The sequence below is a fragment of the Equus przewalskii genome, chromosome 29 (genome assembly GCF_037783145.1).
Source record: "Equus przewalskii isolate Varuska chromosome 29, EquPr2, whole genome shotgun sequence".
Classification (NCBI taxonomy): domain Eukaryota; kingdom Metazoa; phylum Chordata; class Mammalia; order Perissodactyla; family Equidae; genus Equus; species Equus przewalskii.
In genome coordinates this window covers 39033679-39048147 of record NC_091859.1, presented here as the reverse complement: position 1 = coordinate 39048147, position 14469 = coordinate 39033679, and the positions used below count along the sequence as shown (strand labels likewise).

The 14469-nt window shown below is 45.0% G+C and overlaps 1 protein-coding gene across 1 annotated transcript; it reads left to right on the top strand.

Moving 5' to 3' along the window:
- Window positions 1-6298: 6298 nt before the first annotated feature.
- On the top strand, window positions 6299-14103 carry NDUFA6 (NADH:ubiquinone oxidoreductase subunit A6). Its single transcript, XM_008508894.2, has 3 exons — window positions 6299-7360; window positions 13063-13178; window positions 13896-14103. Exons 1-3 carry the CDS (start codon window positions 6805-6807, stop codon window positions 14025-14027), a joined length of 804 nt encoding a protein of 267 aa, XP_008507116.2. The 5' UTR covers window positions 6299-6804; the 3' UTR covers window positions 14028-14103.
- Window positions 14104-14469: the final 366 nt, after the last annotated feature.

Below are 14469 nucleotides of genomic sequence, written 5' to 3'. Positions count from 1 at the left end.
TACCTATCTCCTTTAGCTTAGAGACAACAAACACTAGTTAATTGCAGAGAAGACGATCATTAACCTTATGCTCTATAGAATGGAATGCTAATAAATATTCTTGTGCTCGTTTCTTACTTCCTTATCTCTCTGAGAATATTTGTAAAACTATTTCTGTACTAATCCTGAAAAATATATAAACGACACTTGTGCACAGTAAAGTCGGACTTGCTAACACCAACCCAAGTCTCACATCCCCTTTATTTTCCCCTTCCTTCATCGCGCCGACGCCGTCCATCCCTCAGGAACCTGGACTCCGCCGGGGCGGGACCCCGGCACACACTGAGGCAGCGTCCCACATGCCACAACTAGAAGGACCCACAACAAAGAACATACAACTATGTACTGGGGGCCTTTGGGGAGAAAAAGGAAAAAAATAAAATCTTTAAAAAAAAAAGAGAGAGTGTCTCAGCAAAGAAAATATTAGCTATAAGGAAGAACCAAATGGAAATTTTAGAACAATAACTGAAATAAAAAGCTCAGTGAATGGGTTCAAAAGCGGAAAGGAGAAGAAATAACCAATGAAGTGGAAGATAGAATGGTAGAAATTACCCAATCTGAACAACAGAAAAAAACAGACTGAGGAAAAAATGAACAGAGCCTCAGGGACTTGTGGGGCTATTTAAAAGATCAAGCATCATGTCCTCAGAGTCTTGAAAGGAGAGGAGAAAGAAGGCAGGGCTGACCAAATACTCAAAGAAAACTTTCCAAATTTGGTAAAAGGCATAAAATGACAGATCCAAGAAGCCACGCAAATCCAAATAAGATAAATCCAAACAAGTCCACACAAAGACACATCATAGTGAAATTTCTGAAAACTAAAGTAAAGAACAAATCTTGAGAGTAGCCAAAGAAAAACAAGACCTTACCTATAAGGGAAAATCAATTCAAATGACAGCTGATTTTTCATCAGAGGACATAGAGGCCAGAAGGAAGTGACACAACATTTTTCAAGTGTTGAACTGTCAACCCAGAATCCCATATCCAATGAAAATATCCTTCAGGAATCCTGGGGGAAATCAGAAAATTCTCAGATGAAGGAGAACTAAGAGAATTTGTCACTGACTGATATGCTCAACCAAAGGTACAAAAGCAATTCAGCGAAAGGAAGCTGGCTTTTCAACAAAAGGTCCTGTAGTAATCAGATATCCATAGGCAAAAAAATGAACCTTGACCTAAATCTAATACCTTATACAAAAATTAACTCAAAATGGACTACACATTTAAATATAAAACTCTTAGGGGAAAAAAAAAATCACAGAAAATCTTCTGGACCTAGGGCTAGGCAAAGTGTTCTTAAATTTGACACCAAAAGCACAATCCACAAAAGGAAAAAAATTGATAAATTGGCTTTCATCAAAATTAAACACTTTTGCTCTGTGAAAAGCCCTGTTGAAAAGATAAAAAGACAAGCTACAGAGTGGGAGGAAATGTTTGCAAACCACGTATCTGACAAAGGACTAGTATCTAGAATATATAAAGAACTATCAAAACTCAACAGGTAAACAAAATCTAATTAGAAATGGGCAAAAGGCTTGAAAAGACGTCTCACTAGAGAGAATACAGGATGGGAAATAAGCATGTGAAAGGATGTTTAACATCACCAGCCAACAGGAAACACAAATTAAAACAATGAGATATCCCTACACATCTATCAAAATGGCTTAAAAAAAAAAGCCGCTGCACTAAATGCAGAAGATGTGGAAAAACCATATTTCACTCATACATTGCTAATGGGAATGTAAAATGGTAGTCACTCTGGAAAACAGTTTGGTAGTTTCTTAGACAACTAAATATGCAACAAACATATTACCGAGCAATTGCACTCCTGGGCATTTATTCTAGAGAAATGAAGACTTATGTTAACATAAAAGCTGTACACAAATGTTTATAGTAGTTTTATTCATAATAGCCAAAAACTGGAAACAACTCAGATGTCCTTAAAGGGGTGAATGGTTAAACAAACTGTGGTACATCCATACTCTTGAGTACCACTCAGAATAAAAAGGAATAAACCATCAATACATACAACAACCTAGATGGATCCTAAGGGAATTATGCTGAGTGGGGGAAAAAAGCCTAACCAAAGTGTTACATACTGTACGATTTCATTTATATAATATTCTTTTTTTTATTCCTGAGGAAGATTAACCCTGAGCTAACATCTGTTGCCAATCCTCCTCTTTTTTCGCTTGAGGAAGTTTAGCCCTGAGCTAACATCTGTGCCAATCTTCCTCTAGCTTTTATATGTGGGTTGCTGCCACAGTGTGGCTGACAAGTAGTGTAGGTCCACGACCCAAACCCACAAACCCAGGCCTCTGAAGTGAAATGCACTGAACTTAACCACTATTCCACAGGGCTGGCCCCATATAACATTCTTGAAATGACAAAATTATAGAAATGGAGCCCCTTTATCAGGTAATGAGGAGGGGGAGGGGGAAAGACAACATGAGGGATCTTTGTGGTGATGGAAGTGTTCTGTATCTTGATTATAGTAAAGTCCGTATCCTGGCTGCGATACTGTACTATATAGTTTATAATATGTTACCATTGGGTAAAGGGTACCTCTGACCTCCCTATTTTATTTCTTATACATGTGAATCTAAAATTATCTTAAACATTTAATTTAAAATATATAGTAGAATATACAGAAAATGATAAAAGCCACTTTTCTCTTCCCTACAGGGGCCAGAAAGAAAAGGCTGAGTACAATGTGTGGCTATGTATCTGGGCCCTGATGGGTGTGTTTCCAGTTCCTGATACCTCCTCCTTGCTTTTGCTTCCATCTTGGGATCCCATGATCCCATATGCCACTGGAGACCAAAAGATCTTCTGTGTTATCTCTGACTCTAAGGTGGTCTCAGAGAAGTAGGATGCAGATAGATGTTGACCATCTTGGACAGGAGAACTTTAAATAAAGGCCAAAAGTGGGGTGACAGGAGAGCAGGAGTGGAGGAAGAGGTAAGAGGGAGTTAACTGGAATAAGAAATTCTGGGATCTAGTTTCTCACTCCATGACCAACTGCACAAGTCCTCTAAACGCTTCAGGCTTCAATTCAACCCAATTTAACACTCACTGGGCAACAAGGACAGTGAGAAGAGGGGGTTGGGAAAGTGGTTAGCCCTTAACCCATATCTACACCAACATCACCCACCAAAAAAAAGAATATTCTTTGCTACAGAAAATGGACGTTTTCTTAATCTTGGGTAAAATGTGCATAAAAGCACTTTTAAAAATCTCTATTTGTATTAATCCATAACATACAATGTAAGTAAAAAATGGGGGGCTTAAGCTGCAAACACATAATCAAGACAACCACCTAGATGCATTCCAACCCTCCTCCCTCAGCAAGACTGCCCCTCTTCACTGGCTCTTGGTCACTAGGATCTACTCTGTGTAATGTATTATAGGGATTGAGGCTAAAGAAAGTTAACAGGATTCTCATAATCTGATTAGTAGACAAAAGAAAGGAAAACCAACATTTATCAAACATCTGTGTGCAGTAGACACTCTTCTAGGCACTTATTATTATATACATCATCTCATTTAATCCTCACAACCTTGTGTGGTAGCCACCATTATCCCCATTTTACAGATGTGGGAACCAAAGTTCACGGAGGAAAGGTAACTTGATATACAGCTAGACACTGGTATCAGAGACTGACTCTAAATTCTTTTCACTGTGTTCTACATTACCTCTAATTCGATGGAGGCTATTTATTTTCTGTACTGTGCTGTTCCTTCACAATTTTCTAAAATCATTGTTTTTAATAAGGACAAATAGAGGTTTTTTCCTTTTTTAAGATGATGAGAGCAAGAAGGCATCATTAAGATACATTGGACTTTACCCATTTGAAAAATCATTGGAGACTATTTTTGTCCGACAGCTTTGCTGAGATATAACTTACATGCCATAAAGTTTATCCTTCACCCATTTTAAGTGTATAATTCAATGAATTTTAGTATATTTGCAAAGTTGTACACTATCACCACAAACTAATTTTGGAGCATTTCCATTAGCCTACACAGACACGTCATAATACGTCGATTCTTCATTTCCATTCTCACCCCTGAACAACCACTAACCTACTTTCTGTCTGTATAGATTTGCCTTTTCTGAACCCTTCATACAAATGGAATCATACAGTATGTGTTGTTTTGTGTGTAGCTTCTTCCACTTAGCATAATGTTTTCGAGATTCCTCGTGGCTGAAGAGGATTCCATCGTGTGGATATAGCACATTTTGTTTCCCTACTTTTTTGGGGTTTTTGTCCATGCAGTTGAGGGGCTTTTGAGTTGTTTCTATCTTGTGGCTATTGTAAATAACGCTGCTATGAACGTTTGCATACAAGTCTTTGTGTGGACAAATGTTTTCACGTTCCTCGGTAGATACCTAGGATTGGAATTGCTGGACCATATAGTTAATTCTATGTTTAACTTTTTAATAACCTGTCAGACTATTTTCCAAAGTGGATGCACCATTTAACATGACCACCAGCAACGGATGAGGGCTCCAATTTCTCCACATCCTCGCCATCACTAACAATTGCCTGTCTTTTATTCTAGGCATTCTAGTGGCTGAGAAATGGTTATCTTGTTACAGTTTTGATTTGTGTTTACCTAATGACTAATGATGATGTGTCTTTCCATGTACTTACTGGTCATTTGTATATCTTCTTTGGAGAAACAACTATTCAAATCTTTTGCCCATAAAAAAAAAAAAGACTTTATCTTTTAAGAGTGGTTTTAGGCTCACAGCAAAATTGAGAGGGGAATACAGAGAATTTCCCTATACCCCTTGTAACGCCCATACTCACAGCCTCTTCCACTATCAACATCCCCCACCAGAGTGGTACATTTGTTACAATCGATGAACCTACACTGACACATCGGAATCATCCAAAGTTCACAGTTTACATTAGGGTTCACTCTGCAGGTTTGGACAGTGTATAATGACATCACCCACCACTATAGTATCACACAGAATGGGCTCACTGCCCTAAAAACTCTCTGCGCTGCACCTATTCATCATTCTCTCCCCCAGCAACCAACAATCTTTTTATTGTCTCCATAGTTTTGCCTTTTTCCAATACGTCACATAGCTGGAATCATACAATTTTACAGCCTTTTCAGATTCGCTTTTTTCAATTAGTAATATCCACTTGAGGTTCCTCCATGTCTCTTGAGGCTTGATAGCTCATTTCCTTCTAGCGCTGAAGAATATCCCATTGTCTGGATGTACCACAGTTCATTTATCCATTCACCCCTTGAAGGACTTCTTGGTTGCTTCCAAGTTTTGGCAATTACGAATAAAGTTGCTCTAAACATTCATGTGCAGGTTTTTGTGTGGACATAAGTTTTCAACTCATTTGGGTAATACCGAAGAGCGTGACTGCTGGATGATATGGTAAAGTGTGTTGAGTTTTGTAAGAGACTGCTAAACTGTCTTCCAAAGTGGGTTACGATTTTGCATTCACACCAGCCATGAAAGAGAGTTCCTGCCGCTCCACATCTTCGTCAGCATTTGATGTTGTCATTTTTGTTCATTTTTTTTATTTTTCTTTTCACTGTTGAGTTGTAAGAGCCTTTTATATATTCTAGATACAAGTCCCTTACAGAATATATGATTTGCAAATATTTTCTCCGAGTTTGTGGGTTGTTTTAGAGGCTATTTTTTTTTTCAATGAAAAGGAAGATTAAACACTGAATTAATGACAGTGGTTACCCCTGGAGAGGCCAGGAGCACGGATCAGGTTAGAATCACACAGGTAGACAGTGTACAGGTGCTGGGAGAGGTGGACACAGACTCTGGGGCCAGCTACCTGGGTCTCAACCCAACGCTGCCAAGTCACTTAGTCTCTCTGCTTCTCAGCTTTCTCCCTGTGAAATGGGCATAACAGCGCTCATCGCACAGGCGTGTGGCGAGGCTTAAGCAAGTTAACGTGCCCGCAGAGGTTAAAACAGTGGTTACCAGGAACTCAGGATGCTTTATGGAAACTGGAACTGTACTACCACTTCTTGAAGTGGGTACTGAGGTGCAAGTTTCCATTTTATTATCATGCTCTGTAACATAGATGTGACGTGCTTTCTTTTATAACTTATTTAAATGTACGAACATTCTTTAAAAGATAATAAAGGGGGGAAAATCCAATTCTTTACCCTTTTAAAACGGGAAAGACTGGGCTAGAGGCAGGGCCGTCCCGCAGGCTGGCCCCGCTCCTTCCCCAGCCTCACGAGGTGCCTGTCAGCTGCGCTGTCAGAAAGAACCGGGAAGCCCAGGCAGGCGTCAAGCGACCGCGACTCGGCACCACCGCAGCGTCCGCACCTGTAAAGCGGGGATGCTGAGGGCACCCACCTACCTAGAGATCGAGAGGACCAGGGACAGCATCTCCTGCACGGCTGCCGGCTGCGGCTTCTCCCTCTGCACTTCCAGGCTGCCCCGACGGCCAGGGAACCTCCGTACAAAAAGGCCCGGGAAGAGACAGAGGCCCAGGACGCACGGCTGAAGGTTCCGCCCAGCTCCAAAATTCTGGGCTGTTTTTCACAGAGATCCACAGTTTGGGAGGAAAATGTCTTTGTCTGAGATGGGGCTGATCAGATAACTACCTCCCGGGCGGTGGAGAAAGGCCGAGAAGCCAAAGGCCGGGAAAGCGCTTTCCCATCTACAGCGCGCTTGCAAAGAGCTGGTTTATTTTTTAAAAAAGTCGTTGCTGTGGGAAAGCCGCAGAGAGGTCGGGCCAGCTCCAAGGCAGCCCAGCCACCGGGATGCGCCTCAGCCTCAGCCGTCGTCTCGGGGCCGCGCCGGCGAGCGACCGAGGAAGCTCCGCGACGCCCTGCGCGCCCACGGGCGTCCCAAACGAGAGACGCTCGACCGCGCGCGCCGGCTTCCCGCCCAGCCTCCAGCCTGTGGCGCGTGCGCCCCCTGGCGGCGCCGTCGGGCCACGTTTAGGACGACCAACGGCCGAGCGGGCGTTTCCTCAAATGAGCATGCGCAGGCCCCACCAGCCGATCTTCTCCCGCCCACAGAGCCTTTCCAGCCAATCAAAGAGCCCCAGAGCCGCCCACCCTTGGGGCTTGGGGGCGGGGAGTTTAATCTTAGCCAATGACAGAAGATATTCGTTCTTCCGCCACACTCGCGCGTTGAAAAGGGGGGTGGGGCTAGGAGGCGATTTCCTTAGCAAGATGGCGGCGAGCGGCCTCAGTCGGGCAGCCGCCGCGGCCGGCACCTCGGTGAAGCCCATTTTCAGTCGGGACATGAACGAGGCCAAGCGGAGGGTGCGCGAGCTCTACCGCGCCTGGTACCGGGAGGTGCCGAACACTGGTGAGAGGCAGCGGCGCACGCGGGGCCCCGGAGGCAGCCCAAGGTCGCAGCCGTCCCGGCCTCCGATTTCTCCCGGGCCGAGCCGAGGTCACCAGCTTGGGCAGAGGCGACTCCGCGTGCTTCAGGGCAGGAGGGTCACTCGAGTCTTGGTGGACCCGACCTGGCGGCGGCGCCGGAGTCACATCAGCCCTTCCCAGCGTCCGTCCCGCGCTTCTAGGCGCCCTCGGCGCTTTGGCTTCTAGGATTCCCGTAATTCTTACCGAAACCCCGGGAGGGAGAGCAGGGACTGTCAGTGACATACTCATTTTATAGGGGAGGCAACTGAGGCACCGAGAGGCCAAGTGACGCTCACAAGGCCCAGAGCTAGCCTGTGGTGGGTCTGGAACCCCACGTCAACTCTAGAGTTCCAGAACATACTTACAGATGCCCATAGGTTGTATAACACAAGTGGCTGTAGGATTTGAGCGATCATCTGGTTCCCACATCCTCACCAAAAAAAGAAACTGAAGCAGAGAAGGGAAGTGACTTTCCCAAGGTCATCCGTAAATCAGGAGTGCCTTTACACCCCTGCAGGCGAGATGTCCTCCCCCTCTCTCCAGTCTCCCACGCCTTGCCCCCGATATTCTACCTGCCCCTAGTTTTCCTTAGGAACTCCTCCCCCTGCCCCCTGCTGGCTTGCCTGCTGCTTCCTCAGAACCCCTGCCTCCACTGAGATGTCAGAGAACCAGTCTGTTAACCTGAAGGATTAAGATATCAGCTCCCCGGGTGCAGAGCCTGTGTTTTTTCTTATCTTGGCATCCCCGGCAGTGCTGCCTAGTGCACCTGATGAAAGAGGGGTTGGGGAAAGTGCCGTCTAAACTGTCAAGGGCAGTACCACTGTCAGGGACTGTTTTGCTTCAGTGTAGACCATCACTGCTAGTCTGAGGGAAGGTTTTTTTTTTTTTTAAAGGAAGGTTAGCCCTGAGCTAACATCCGTTGCCAATCCTCCTCTTTTTGCTGAGGAAGACTGGCCCTGAGCTCACATGCGTGCCCGTCTTCCTCTACTTTATATGTGGGACACCTGCTGCGGCATGGCTTGCCAAGCGGTGCCATGTCCGCACCCGGGATCCTAGCAGACAAACCTGAACCCCGGGCCACCGAAACAGAGTGTGCGAACTTAAGCGCTGTGCCAGTGTTTTTAAGTGATCTGGAGCACCGTAGCACCCATCAGGGCTGCCACTGCCCTGCCTGTGTGTGAGAAGCCGTAAAATGTGGTGATTATATAGACTTGCCTCCACGCCCTGCACTTACTAGCTGTGTGACCTTAGACAAATTATTTCATCTCACTGTGCCTCAGTTTCCTCATCTGTAAAATGGGGATAATAATAGTACCTTCTTCAGAGGGTTACCTGTTAAGTAGATTAATAGATCTAAAGTGCTTAGGCGAGGGCCTGGCACTTAGTCAGGCGCTCATTAAATGCGGGCTGCTCCTGTTGTTTTTATTGTTGTTATTATTGTCATTCTTATTTATAGGGCTTACCCTAGCAGTAGCCTCCTTGTAGACCCCAGTTCTTTGATGTGTGGGAACTGTGTCTGCTCCACAGTGTCCCTGTCCTCAAGCTGCCTTTTTGAGAGGCTGCTGATGACCAGAACTTAAACCCACAGGATGCTAGACAGGGAGACTTAAGTGAACTGCTGGGTCAGAGACTGCAAATTCAAATGCCTTCAGAGGACGGGTGGCTAGTGCGTGTGGGGGAGTGACGGTAGCAAGTGTGTGGGGGAATGTGCATTCAAATTCAGATGTTTAAAAACATAATGTTTGCCTAGCAGAATACTTCTGTGAGTGCCCAGAACCCTTTCTTGTTGCAGGGAGGAGCTGGAGGTAGGGAACAAGGCCCAGATGCCGGAAGAGCAGTTTGTGAAGGGGAAAAATCAATGGCTGAGTTGAGGATAGAACACAAGTATCCACTGTCAGGACCCATCTCTTTCTAAACCATCCGCTCCCGGAACCTTCCTTCAAATACTATTGAGAAGATAATCCCAGAGTCAGAAGGTTCCTGGGAGGAGGAGGAGAAGGCCAGGGGTTACAGGAGCCTAGAGAGCAGGAAAAAAGGGAGTCAGTGGGGTGGTACACCCTTATAGGAAGGATCACTGATCTATAGCTGGTCGCTTGCTCAGGCCTCTGTCTACACTGGTGCCTTTCTATCCACAATTGGGACTCCAGCTGGGGAACCAAACCAAGAATTGGGAATAAGTAATAGTATTGATAATAACTAACATTTATTGAAATGCACACACATGGCCCAGCACTATGCTAAATACTTTACATTACCTTACTTTAGAGTAGGCTCTGATTGTTCCCTGTCTTACAGATGAGAAAACTGAGCCTCATGAACTTGTCTCATGTCACACTGTTAGTAAGTAGAAGAGCCGGACTTCAGAGACTGTCCAGCTGTTACCCCTCACTCTTATCTCCTGCTGTAGTTTTCCCTGAATCTCACAGAACCCAGTTCTGCTGCACATGTGGGGCAGAGTGCCCTTTGCCCGGATGGTGGCAGCCTTGGCGTGGGAGCACAGGGAGAAACCACCATTGAATCCTTCCTTTGAAAAAATATTACATGCTGCTTGCTGGTTACAACATAGCAGGAGACTTTGTATAGAAACTGTTCATTCATTTAATTTCCATGTCATCGAGTACCGCTTGGACTATAGGATCAGTGCTAGGTGCCTAGAGAGACACAAAAATGAATAAAACACAATTCTGCCTTCAAGAGTCTTATGGTCTAGTCAGGAAGATAGGCATATAACCAGATCATTAAAACCCAAAATATAACAGAGGTATGGGAAATAAGTGCTGAAATTTTTAATAGTTAACATTTGTATCAACGTTTAATGTTTACCAGATGTTGTCACTAGAATTTCACCTCATTCCTGTGAAGGTTATTTTCTATTTTTTAGATGAGGGAACAGGCTGAAGAGGCTGTACCCCAGACAAGGTCATAGTTCATAATGGTGTGGAGACCTTACCCCGTCTTTGCCCCTCGATCTCATTCTCTTTTCCATTATACCATGCTGCCTTCCCATCTAGGGATCTCCCAGTGCCTGGTATGAATGCTACCAAAATGAACTGGAGCCTAGAGCTGAGACCATATCAATGTCGACTTTCCTAATCTGTCAGGGCCTTCCTGACTCAGAAAAGCCTTAACAGTAACTTTGGAAGAACACACAGAGACCGTGGTAGTCACCTTCATCCAAAAGGGGCACTTCCGTATTTTCCTTTTGAGTGTCTCAGATTTTTTCAAATTGAAAGTTAAATATTCAGGAATGTCTGAGTTGAGGAAGGACAGTTAGAATTGATTTAAGCAGTGTTTCTCAGCAGCAGCGTTTGTGCTGGGTAAGTGTTGTGGGGGCTGTCCTGTGCGTAGTAGGATGTTTACCAACATCCCTGGCTTCTACCCACTACCTGCCAGTAGCACTCTCCCCCTAGTTGTGACAACCAAAAATGCCTCCAGATGTCACCAAATGTTCCGGGGGAGGGGTGCAAAATCACCACTGGTTTGAGAGACACCAATTTAGTCCAAAGAACAATTCAGCAGCTATAGCTTAGACTGTTACTTTTTGCATGCCCACAGCCTTTCTCACTGGTGGAGGGGTGTGTTCAGGGGGTTAGGATGAGAGGGGGAAGCCTAGGACAAAGCTGTGGAATTTGTCTCTCCAGAGACAAGGGTTCTTAACCTTGGAAGATGGGCATTCAGGGATCTGTGAACTGACATCGTAAGCCCCACTGCCTGTGAACATTTTCCTGAGAAGATTCGTACACCCACTGCCCTGGTGTGTGGCTCAGGGCATGAGGAAGGGGAGCGATGGGCACCAGCTCCCTGAGTATGCCTAGAGGCACCTTGTTTTTTCCTCCCAAGGTTGGGCAGGCATCTAATATAAAAATGCAGGAAAAGGAAGCACTGATAGCAAGGAAGATTCCCCATATTCCTTTCCTTAAAAGAGCACCAACTGTAAATTTAAAAAAACAATAAGCAACCTGGATTCCAGGCCCGTGTTTGCCAGGGACCAGTAGTGGTGACTTAAGGCAAGTCCCCAGGGTGCGCTAGCCCTCACTCCCCCACACGGTAAGATTCTAAATTCTAGGATCCGTATTAGTTTGCATTTGTTTTTATGTCTGTCTTACTGTCGCTTTGCTCTTTTCTAAAATTCCTAATATGATGCTGACTGTAGTGTTTAACAGCTAGCTCTCTGGAGGGAACCCTAGATTGATAACGTTTACCATTTTCCATGGTGTAAATACTCCCACCACGGTTGATTTTAAGCTACCAAAGTGAAGTCGGCAAAGGCAGATTTGGGAACAGATGTGTATCATTGGCTCGCCATGAGAGCCTACTCCAGACACCACAGAATCCTGAGCTCTTTCTGGTGTGAGTGATCCTCTGTCCTCTCTGTTACGCCTTCCCTACAAAGCTGGGATGCACTTCCCCTTTTAGATTGCTGCTGTTGCTGGTTCCCTGGTCGGATGAGAAACATTGTCGTCTTTGCGGCAGCACAGTATTTCCCTCAGCAGAAGCTTTGGTTCTCTATCACTGTCACTAAGTTATGAATATAATTAAAGATTCTAGCTTTATTGTTGAATAGCCCTAAATAGTGGTTTCAGAGCTGGTTGTGGTCGTTCTATAGACCAGAGTGGACGTCTTACAGGAATGGCCACAACACAAGGTATCCTCACCAGATGGGCAGCCTGGTCTCCTTCCTCCCACAGTGCTCACGCTGTCCCCTCAACCTAGTGTGCCCGTCCTCCTGTCTGTATTCCACCTAGCACACAAGGCCCTGTTCATGCCCTTGCTGTCATCAGCAATCCACTGAAGGCTCACTGCCAGGGATGGGAATACGAATGACTAAAACCTCATCTTCAAAGGACATCCATATGCCTCATCTGAAGGCCCAGGGCACTGTTTCAGGCACCTACTTCATCAGGGATTGCTGAATATTATGATTTTATGTTTGCATTCATGGATGGCTATCCCTCCAACAGACTTTAAGACCTAGGGAGCTTTAAGACAGGAGCTGCATCTTAAATTCTCTCCTTCCCCCGAGTAACCTAACATGGTAGTCACTGCTCCTGCACCGAAGCCTTCCCTGCCGGCACAGACCCTCAGCAGTCTCCCTCAGCTGGAAATTTGTGTGGTGCACAGACCCATATCAGTTGACGTTCATTTCAACCCCATCATCTTTTGCCACTTGTTCCATATAATAATAATGCTACTGTATTGAGAGCTTTATTCCCTGCCAGGTACCATGCTAAGGATTTTGCGTTCTCTCATAGAATCCTCACAACAGCTCTGGTGTTATATGTACTGTTATCATCCTCATTTCACTCATAAATAAATGCACTCAGGCACAGAGAACTTAACATACACAGGATTATAGCTGATAAATGACAGAGCTGGGATCTGAACCCTTGAACTCTGAAACTCTGCTATCCTGCCTCTTCACTGCAGTGGTCTTGTCTCCCCAAACAAAATGTCAGCTCCTTGAGAGCACATACCACGTCTCATGCTTCTTTGCATCGTCAAGCGCCTAGCTTAGGGTCAGGCTAATATTTGGTGAATGGAATGAATGGGCAACCTGTACCTGTTCAATGAATATCCAGTGACTCAATGTTGAAGAAACATGCTTTAACCATGTAATTTCTACCCTGAATCATGTTTTCTCTCTAGTGCATTTGTTCCAGCTAGACATCTCTGTGAAACAGGGACGGGATAAAGTCCGAGAAATGTTTATGAAGAATGCCCATGTCATGGACCCCAGGGTAGTTGATCTTCTGGTCATTAAGGTAAATGACTCTCCCTGACCCACTTAAAAGAGCAGCCAACTTGTCTGGAGCTTTTCAGTCTTCCCAGATGAACACTTTGTCTCCAGGTTTAAAAAGCAACTACTGGATCAGCAACAGTTGCATAGTGTTTCAAAAGAACAGTTGAACTTGGAAGTTATCACCTGGTTAAATAGATGATAAGATTGTTCAAGGGAAAATCCATTGCAGCTTGTATTTTATAACTTAAAAAGATATGGGGAGGAAAATTTGAACTCTTCTTGAACCCCATCTCTGGAAGTTACTGCTTCACCTGGTTGCCAGCTGACAGCTAGAAGAGGCAGGCCAGTTGACTGAGTCCTGCATAAATGGGGTCAAATCCTAGGCCTGATTCTGTCTCTCTGGTCAGTCACGTTAGCATCAATGGGAGCTTCAGCATGGACCAGTAAGTAACATGATAGAAACATTATGCAAAAAACATAAGCCAGTCAGATTAGGCATTCATGTCACAGGGGCCTGTTGACCTGGTAGTCTCTCCTCTTAGGACCAGTTAGCCACAGAGTTAAACAATATATCTCATTTTCCAGATGCAGAAACTGTGTTCTAGACAGAGTACGTTACTTGCCACCCAAGGTCACTCAACAAGTCAGTGCCAGAGCAGAGAATGGAATGCTGGCCTTCGGTGTTGTATTCCTTCTACTTGACCACGTTAATGAATGACCTCTCCCCTCACTTTTGCAGGGAAAGATGGAACTGGAGGAAACGATTAAAGTGTGGAAGCAGCGGACACATATTATGCGGTTCTTCCATGAAACAGAAGCGCCAAGGCCAAAGGACTTCCTGTCCAAGTTTTATGTTGGCCATGACCCGTGAAGTCACTCAATGGAAAGGTGCATGTTGATATTTAAATACTTCAGAGCACAAATAAACAATATATGATGGTCATATACTCACGATAGAATTCCATTGGTGAACCAAGGGGAAGCTGTTTTGCAGTCTCTCTCCCTTTTTGCCTGAACAAGTCGGGTCTTGGTATACACACCAGCTGTTCTTTCCCTTTTCCTGAAGTGTGGTGTTTCCTGTAAATTAGATTGGATTCTCTTGCTCAGAGCCTTGCATGTCTGTAAACAGGAAAGATGAGGCCATCTGCTCAGAAACTGTCATCCTGGGTGTGAGGCTGGATGACTTCGTTCATTCAGCTGTGTTTCTCCAGCCTCCAGGATGGGACAGCTTGGTGTCACAGCAGAGGTCATCCAACATCAGTCAGCTCTTGCTGTTGGAGAGGGATCAGAGTAGCACTAAGGCACAGAAGTAG

Bases quoted from the DNA above. Each gene is read 5' to 3' on its own strand.
- NDUFA6 (XM_008508894.2), top strand. From the start codon at position 6,805: ATGCGCCTCAGCCTCAGCCGTCGTCTCGGGGCCGCGCCGGCGAGCGAC. The intron at 7,361-13,062 runs GTGAGAGGCAGC...TTTTCTCTCTAG, and splicing joins CCGGGAGGTGCCGAACACTG to TGCATTTGTTCCAGCTAGAC. The intron at 13,179-13,895 runs GTAAATGACTCT...TCACTTTTGCAG, and splicing joins TTGATCTTCTGGTCATTAAG to GGAAAGATGGAACTGGAGGA.